General features: G+C 41.2%; 1 protein-coding gene across 1 annotated transcript in view; it reads right to left on the reverse strand.

The window, feature by feature from the left end:
* si:ch211-159i8.4 (matrix-remodeling-associated protein 5) overlaps positions 1 to 9,193 on the reverse strand; it is a gene marked incomplete at its 5' end in the record, with an annotated part of 36,392 nt that overhangs the window by 17,752 nt on the left and 9,447 nt on the right. The window contains 2 exon segments of the mRNA XM_032510888.1: positions 6,768 to 6,904; positions 7,796 to 7,921. Of these exon segments, the coding sequence (XP_032366779.1) occupies positions 6,768 to 6,904; positions 7,796 to 7,882 (224 nt within the window).

Here is a 9,193-nt window from a genome sequence, read left to right on the forward strand (position 1 = left end):
AGAGAAGGCAAACGCCCCCCCCCCCACCCCCACCCCCACACACTTCTTAGTTACGATCATTTATTTTGGGTATTTATATTTATTTTTATTAATTTTGTCTTCTTGTAAACTTAATTAACGTAACACAGCAGCAAGGGTCTAGATAAATTATGTAAATCTCAAGCTTCAGGTTTCAGCCTATAGAACAATAAATGCCAGAGCCGAAGATATTAATCATCTAAGGAACGCAACAGAACGCAGATCTATTGGCAGGGGCCAACAGCATTTGACAGGTTCTCATTGAATGAGTTAGTCAGGCCTTCTGAGAACAGGAATCAGGACACTAATGTCTGACAGTCTACTATCCTGTGGTCAGTGTGCAAAACACCCCTATCCCTGGGAGCAGTTATGCCTACCCCATTGAACACATATGGGATATTGTGCGATTTTCCACTGCATCAATAAAACAGCCAGCTCACAATATATAATCTGGTGATCACTTTCTTCTACGTTGTCTTTCAGTACCACGATGCACATAGTTTTAGTGTTAACTGAACTTCGAACCCTGCCAGTGTTTGTGCTTTGCACAGTTTTGCATTTCATCAGTATACGGTAGTTACAAGCTTTTGCAGAATACATTCAATAATAAATAACAAATCATGTATACTTTATTAATCCCGAAAGGGGAAATTAAAATTTACACTCTGTTTCTATTACACACAAGCCTTAATTAAACACAAATGCTCAGTGTCAGAGTGGGGGGGCTGCCCATGGGATGGTGTCCCGAGCAGTTGGGGGTTCGGTGCCTTGCTCAAGAGCACAGACCTTGCAATTAGAGATCCCTAGAGAAAGTTTATTTGCTTACAGCTTAATCATGGCAGATGTGTATGCAGGTGCAGGTTTCCATAATTTATCATTACCTTATCATGAGATAATATTATCACAGAGCACCTGAAGAAATACTGTGCCAGGTGCTTAGGTGGCCCATACCATCCTCCACGCCTTCAAGTTCTTTTGAAAGAGTATGGATGCCTGAATTTATTAGAGAAGTTTGTTTTTAAATTCAAAGCCCATTTCTCCAAAATAAAGGAAAACGGGTCCCAGACTGTAAATAACACACTCCAAACATGCATGGTGTGAACATCTACAGACAGTTTTGAATTAGAGACTAAATCCCCCTGCTCTGGACCCCAGTTAGCAGGGTGGTCTCATGTTTAGAAAGTAAGAGCCTGTTAGTTACTTAAAGGTTTGATCCCCTTCCAAATGTCTGCTCTGCTGAAGTGTCCTTGAGAAATCCCCTTTGTTCCCATTATAAGAGACACCGCCTTCTGCCCCACACAAGGAACAACCATCGGAAAACAATAGGGAATTAGAAATATACAAACAAAAGTGAAACATCAAACATTTAAAATCCATTTGGGTGAGTCCATGGATTCAAAAGTCATAATAGAAAGAGTCATAACCAACCTTGTTTGCATTTCGAGGTTTCCTGTCAACAGTTTTACAATGATAGCCTAAGGGGAAATGCTTTTTGGGCCACAGGGGGATTTTCTGTTCCAATATTGCGAGTGGCAACTGAAAATCGGCTGCAAGGCTGAGCACACTTCCAGCGTGCCCGAGACAAACACTCTTTCGGCCATTCCTTACACTTTTTCTCTTGTGTTTATGGTTTTTGACAGGCTAAAGGAAGACGCCATATCCTCTATGGAGTAACTTTTTACTACAACCTCACACTGCTCCAAGGTAGTGACAGACAAAGCTTGAGCTGCTGTATACAGTTGCTGTTCTGGAGAGTCCAGCGATTGGTCAAAAGTAGTGGATAGAAATGTGGAATCAGCCTCTCACTTGCTGCCATGTGGAAATCATGCAGTGTCCGTTTTGTAACTTTTTTATTATGTGGTGCAATGATATTTACCATGTGTCTGTTTACATGTGCTGTAAGGGTTTCCTTTCCACTCTGCAATATGTCTTAAGATCAGATCCATAAAACAAATGTGAGAATGCTCTATACATGAAGGAATCTATTTCTTCATTCAACTGGACCTGAAGGTGGTGTTGTAATTTAATACTAATTCTAAATGTATGCTGTTGCCAAACCTTTCCTAATGTAGTCCCAGCAGTGGAATGCTGACTGTATAAAACAGGATAGTATTCTGTTGTAGTTCAAGACCAAGAGATGATCTAGCAATAAGAATTGGCTCCCACAGTACCGTTCCCACTGTACTGTATATGGAGACACTTTACCTCCTGTGGACTGTTGCTTGGCACCGCATTGTAGCTTTTTACCAACTAAAATGCTTCATTACATCACTATTACATCCAGTCATGAAACACTGGAGAGCTGAAGCACAAATGCAATGCAGCTGAAATGTAGTGATTGGCGTTCCCACAATAGAGCCCCACATGCAATTGGAACGCCCCCTGTGAACAGTACTGTAGCTTTGGCCGTGCTTGCCAAGTAGTTTTGCCATGTAAATATGTATTGTATATATGTATATTATAACTATTAGAAGCAAAATTCACCAAGACCTGCCTTTAACTGGCTTATCTCTAAACTCAGGAACCTTAGAAACAGCTGTAAAACCAGATACATGTTTTGACTGCTTTGCTTCACTTGATCTTTATAATTTAATTCAATTTTTTCTTCATCTAAGCCATCAACCTGCCTCTTAGACCCATCCCGACTAGGCTACTTAAAGAAGTTTTACCATAGTCAACACTTCACTACTGAATATAACCAATTTGTCTTTATTAACAGGCTATGTACCACAGTACTTTAAAGTAGCTGTAATTAACCCTCTCTGAAAAAGCCAAACCTTGATCCAGATGTTTTAGCCAACTATAGACCATATCCAACCTTCCATTTCTCTCTAATTCTTGAGAAAGCAGTCGCCAAACAGCTGTGCGACTTTCTGCATAGCAACAGCTTATTTGAGGATTTTCAGTCAGGATTTAGAGTTCATCATAGCAGAGACAGCACTTGTGAAAATTACTAATGACCCTCCTAATTGCTTCAGACAAAGGCTTATCTCTGTACTTGTGTTATTAGATCTTAGCGCTGCATTTGATACCATTGACCATTATATCTTATTACAGAGATTGGAACATTTAATTGCATTAAAGGGACTGCTCCAGCTGGTTTAAGTCTTTTTATCAGATCGATCTCAGTTTGTTAATGTTAACATGAATCCTCTGTGCACGCAATTAGTCATGGAGTCCCCAAGGATCTGTGCTCTTCCAATCCTGTTCACTTTATATGCTTCCTTTAGGCAGTATTATTAGGAAACACTCCATAAACTTTCATTGTTATGCAGATGATACTCAATTATATCTATCAATCAAGCCGATGAAACTAATCAGTTGTTACTTCAAACTCCTTCAGATATTAAAACCTGGATGACCTGTAATTTTCTAATGTTAAACTCAGATAAAACTGAAGTTATTGCTCTCGGACCCAAGCACCTCCGTGACGCACTATCCAAAGATATAGTTACTCTGGATGGCATCACCCTGGCCTCCAGCACCACAGTGAAGAATCTTGGAGTCATCTTTGATCAGGACATGTCCTTTAATTCCCACTTAAAGCAAATTTCAAGGATCGCCTTTTTTCACCTACGTAATATTGCAAAAATCAGGAATATCCTGTCTAAAAATGATGCAGAAAAATTAGTCCATGCATTTGTTACTTCTAGGTTGGATTACTGCAATTCTTTACTATCAGGCTGCTCGAAAAAATCCATAAAGACTCTACAGCTGATCCAGAATGCTGCGGCACGTGTTCTGACGGGAATCAGGAAAAGAGATCACGTTTCTCCTGTTTTAGCTTCTCTGCATTGGCTTCCTGTAAAATTTAGAATAGAATTTAAAATCCTTCTTCTCACCTACAAAGCTCTTCATGGTCAGGCTCCATCTTATCTTAAAGAGCTTATAGTACCTTACAACCCTAGGAGAGAACTACGCTCCCAGAATGCAGGGTTACTGGTGGTTCCTAGAGTCTCTAAAAGTAGAACGGGAGCCAGAGCGTTCAGCTATCAGGCTCCTCTCCTGTGGAACCAGGTTCCAGTTTGGGTCCGGGAGGCAGACACCGTCTCCACATTTAAGAGTAGACTTAAGACTTTCCTTTTTGATAAAGCTTATAGTTAGGGCATAGAATCGAATATTGTTAGGGAGTAGTAGTTAGTCACATAGTTTTCAGATTTATCTATCATATAATATAACTAAAGGGAGACTTGCATACAGCCCATCCGTTGGGGGAGTTCTGGCCCGACCGGCTGGAGCTCTCTTTACCTTGTCTCTCTTGGTTTTGTTTGTAATAATGTTTTAGACACCTTGGGACTTATTTGATACACTAGTTAGGGCATAGAATCGAATATTGTTAGGAGTAGTAGTTAGTCACATAGTTTTCAGATTTATCTATCTATAATCAAGATATAAATGAACTAAAGGGAGACTTGGCATACGCCCGATCCGGTTGGAGAGTTCTGGCCCGCCGGCTGGAGCTCTCTTTACCTCGTCTCTCTGTTTTTGTTGTAATGTTTTAGACAGCTGGGGACTATTTGATACACTAGTTAGGGCATAATCGAATATTGTTAGGGAGTAGTAGTTAGTCACTAGTTTTTCAATTTATCTCATATATCAAGAATATATAGAACTAAAGGGAGACTTGGCATACAGCCCGATCCGGTGGAGAGTTCTGGCCCGGCCGGGCTGGAGCTCTCTTTACCTCGTCTCTCTTGGTTTTGTTGTAATAGTTTTAGACGCTGGGGACTTTTTTGATATACTGATCTCCTCTCTCCTCTATCTTTCCATCTTTCCATTTATGTGCATCCATGTCCCAGAAATGCTTGTTACTAACCTAGCTCGGGGGAGTCATTCCCCGAGTCCTTATGTTCTTTTTTCCCAGCATGTTCCCTTGGATCAGAGAGGCTCCGAAATCAGGTTAGCAGCTATCGCCTGGTCCCGCTACACTTTCTGTGATGCCAGTTCAACTGCTACACTGCGGTGCCTCTGCTGCGTCCTGCTACGTCCTGCTGTGCCTTGTAATGCCGCACAGCATCCTGCTATGCCATGAACTACTACAAAGAACTGCTACAAACTACTAATTTTTTCTATTTTTGTTATTGCCACTCTTCATTCTAACCCCAACCGCCCGTCAGACACCGCCTACCAAGACTGGGTCTGGGTCTGACCGAGGTTCCTGCCTAAAAAGGAGTTTTTCCTCGCCACTGTCGTACTGTTGCTTGCTCTGGAGGACCCACTAGAACTGTTGGTCTGTAATCTGGAGTGTGGTCTATCTGTAAAGTGTCTTGAGATAACTCTTGTTATGAATTGATACTATAAAATCAAATTGAATTGAAAATTGAATTATTGTTTGGAGCCAATTATTAGACAAGGCAGGTTGTTGTATACAAAACAGTGACTGGGCTGTTTTTCCGCTGTGCTGGAGGGCAGTGGAAGCTCGGTCCACATGGAAGTGATCAGGACATGTATCCCCTCCAGAGTCCTTTCAGCAAATGCTGGTGCTAAGCCCTTATCTTCTGTGTTTAAAGCAGATGTTGTCAAATTAAACGTACCATGGGCCAGGTGCTATTTTGCTCATTGATGAGAGTCCTTTTGTCCTTAAAGGAGAAATCCGGCTGATTTTTACCTGAATCTTGATCGCTAGATGTCACCGAGTACTGTCGCGCTCTTCACACACTATGCTCCGGTCTGCCCACTACTGTGTACCATTTCCTGCAACAACTGAATTCCCATGGGACTTCAGCACGAGACTGAGCTAGCCTTCAGTAACACCATTACTGTGTAAGCCACAGGCATCATTTGGACCGTTTCCATGTAGTTACATAGTCACCGATATGGTCATAACCACTACTGTGCTCAATTACATATTTTTGAGAGGGAAATAAACTTAACCTCCGTGAACAACTCTTCTGGGCTTTCAGTGAAGCGACCGATGGAAAAAGAGTTAGGTGACAGTACAAACTTTGAATTAAAACAGTCTCTTCACAATGTCTGAGTTGAAAATGCATCTTGTTGTCACGTAAGAGCTCTGTTCATGTTGCACAGACATTTTATTTGCATTTTGTCTCTGTTAAGAGGCACAAAGGCACTCTTTAGAACATGTCCCCACAACTGGCATTTTTGCTAACTGAGACCTCTGGCTATTAGCCGCAGCAACTCCAGTTTGCTAGCACTGATTTTGGTTGTTTTTTTCCTTATTGACAGTACTCTGCGACATCTAGCAATCACAATATTGGTCGTGTTTCTCCTTTAAGGAATGTTAACATATGATAAAACGATGGCAAGCAGCAATATGTTTTCATGATCCCACCCATAAGGCAAGAGGGTACTTGTTATGGTTTCCTTTATTGTTCTGTTCCTTTTTTCCCCTGGACCTTTTGGAATGTTGGAGTCTGTATTTTTGGACTTTTGTGTTTTGCCTGTTGGATTGTGTTTTGGTTGGACTTTTGTGTTGGACAATAAATTTTCACTAAACCTTCTCCTGACTGCCTTCCTGCCTGCCTTGGTCCTCATTCCCTGCACCCCCACCACTGTAATTCCTATGTTGGATCCATGGCATACAAAAGAACAACCTAAAAAGCCCTTGTGTCAGCATGCTGGTTTGTGAAATATTAGAGGCAGTGTTGGACATTGGTTAGCTAAAGAAAACACTTCTCTGAAAAGTCATCTACTCCCCATTCTGCACTAGAGGGTTTAGTTTTCTTCCCCATGGGCTGCCATTGATGACAATGTCTCAATGCTTCAGTGTGCAAGTGACTGAGTCTTACCCGAGGTTGAGTCTCTCTATGTCTTTGGGAAAGGTTTTTGGTATGGTGGTGAGGTGTCTGAATGTACAGTGGACCTCTTTGACGCCCGGACAGCTACAGCTCCGGGGACAGGATGGGATGGCATCTATGGGTGAGATCTACAAAGAGGAGAGGAGGAAGAAGAAATGGCCGATAGGATGAGAGGAACGGTTAACAACTAAGAGTAATCAGATGGAGAAGGTGTGAGAAAGCAGTGAGTAGCAGAGACAAATACAGAAATTCAGATAAGATGAGAAGGAGAAGCAAAACAGATGAGTTCAGACCTGTGTATGCAATGACAGACAGTTTGGACAGAGATCAATACTAAGTGGAGGGAATTGTGGCTTATGTAAAATACACCAGGTGTATTAACATTGTGCTCTCCTGTGTCCAAATTCCATCAAGATATATTCCAGATTTCCCATTGAAAAACTGTGGTTTTAGTTTAGTTAATTAGTTTATAATGGCGTGGACAGTCCCCCTTAATTAACTGTACAGTTAGACTCGTGTAATTTCCAGTTGTAGTCTCCAGCCAGCTGACCATAGGCATCCTAAAATACAATGGTTAACATATTAAAATGAGTTACACTATGTCAATAATAACAGTAGGTCTAAGCAAAAGGGGTTAAAACACACAAAGAAGTGGCACACAAACAAAAAAGCACAGATAACGGCAATGGCTCTGTGTTGTAAAGGTGGAATATTTATGTACTGTATATCTTTGATTGTAGTGGGCAATGAATTCCAGTTTTGTAATGCCATAACAGAAAATGATAATTGGCCAAATGTGCCTTTCCTAAATGGAATTCAAAGGTCATCTTGTGCAGTGCTTCTAGTGATCTGACTTCTGTTACGTTGGGTTATGAAAGAGTTCAAAGGAGTTGGAGCAGTGTCATGCGGATTTTTGCACACCAGATATTTTCATCTTCCCAGCTCAGCAGTTTACGGATATTTAGGATAATACAGTGATGTGAGCGGAGAAATCAATAGATGTATTGATGTATTCTTACCGTTTGCCATAGCAGTGATGAGAAGAGCAGGGGAAACCACGCTGCAGCCAGCCTGCAGAAGATGTTGGCGCACCACCACAGCGCCATGACCGGATGGCTGTCTGACCCCTTATGTCATTGAAACACCTGCAGGAGGGGATGAAGTGATTTAGATAAAAAAACTAAACACACTGTAACATACTGTAGATAGGATTCATTTCAGGGCTGAAGTAGTGGATTGTATTTTTAATGTACCTGATGGACCGCTGACTCAGTATAATCACATTGCTATTGATCTATGTGCACAGTAGGTTATGGTAGGACAGGAACTGACCCACTAGCAACCTGTGCAAGGCCCACTGCATAATGAGATGGGCTCCAGCCCCTTGTAGCCCTGATCAGGAGAAGCAGTTTATAGAATGGACAGGTGGATGGGGTAATACAGTCACAACTTACAATTAGGTGCAAACATCCAGTAGATACAGAGCAAAATTCATTTGCATGTTTTTTTGTCTTCAACATCTCTGGAGGGAAATATCTGACCAGCTGCTAAATGCTCCACTAAGTTCACCAACAAGGTAACTTTCAAATTTAGAGGCCAGTCTATGCCCCCGCGAACCGCCATTGACTTTGGAGAGGAGGTCTCTGAACAAACTGTTATCTATCACGGATAACCCGGACCACCCTCTCCACCCCACACTGGTCCAACAGAGGAGGTCCTTCTCAAAGAGGCTCCGACAGCTTCGATGCAGCACGGACCGCTACAGAAAATCCTTCCTACCACAGGCAATAACACTTAACATGTCATCACTGGGTGCTAGATAAGACTTTTTAGACACCACACTACTGCACTAAGTGCAATCTGCACAATTGGTTTGTTTACATTTAGCATACATTTTGGTATATTATTATTGAAGCATTTGCACATTTCGGTTTTCCCATCCTGTATATATTCAAATATTTGTTTTTTTAATTTATTCCTATTATTATTATTTCATGTATGTATGTATGTATGTATGTATGTATGTATCGTAAAATTGTCATAGAGTTGAAGGTGATCATTTTGTGTAGGTTTATCACTGAGTGACCCCTTTCACTTATAAGTAGTCATCTGATCCATTGTTAGTATTTCCTCTGTTCCTGTTAGTATTTTGCAAGTTAATATCTTTAGATAAGTCTATATTAAAAAAGTTCTACATTCACAAGCACAGGGTCCTTATAGTATACACGTCTTCATCACAACCAAAGGAGTTACTTTATTGAACAGATGCAGTGAAGAGATGAACCCATGTACAACATGAGACTATTTAAAATGAATATATTAAAGGGACTGTATGTATGACTGTATGGTTCCTTGGCCTACAGTGGTGTGAAAAAGTGTTTGCCCCCTTCCTCATTTCCTGTTCCTTTACATGTTTG

The sequence above is a fragment of the Etheostoma spectabile genome, unplaced genomic scaffold (genome assembly GCF_008692095.1).
Source record: "Etheostoma spectabile isolate EspeVRDwgs_2016 unplaced genomic scaffold, UIUC_Espe_1.0 scaffold273, whole genome shotgun sequence".
Lineage (NCBI taxonomy): Eukaryota > Metazoa > Chordata > Actinopteri > Perciformes > Percidae > Etheostoma > Etheostoma spectabile.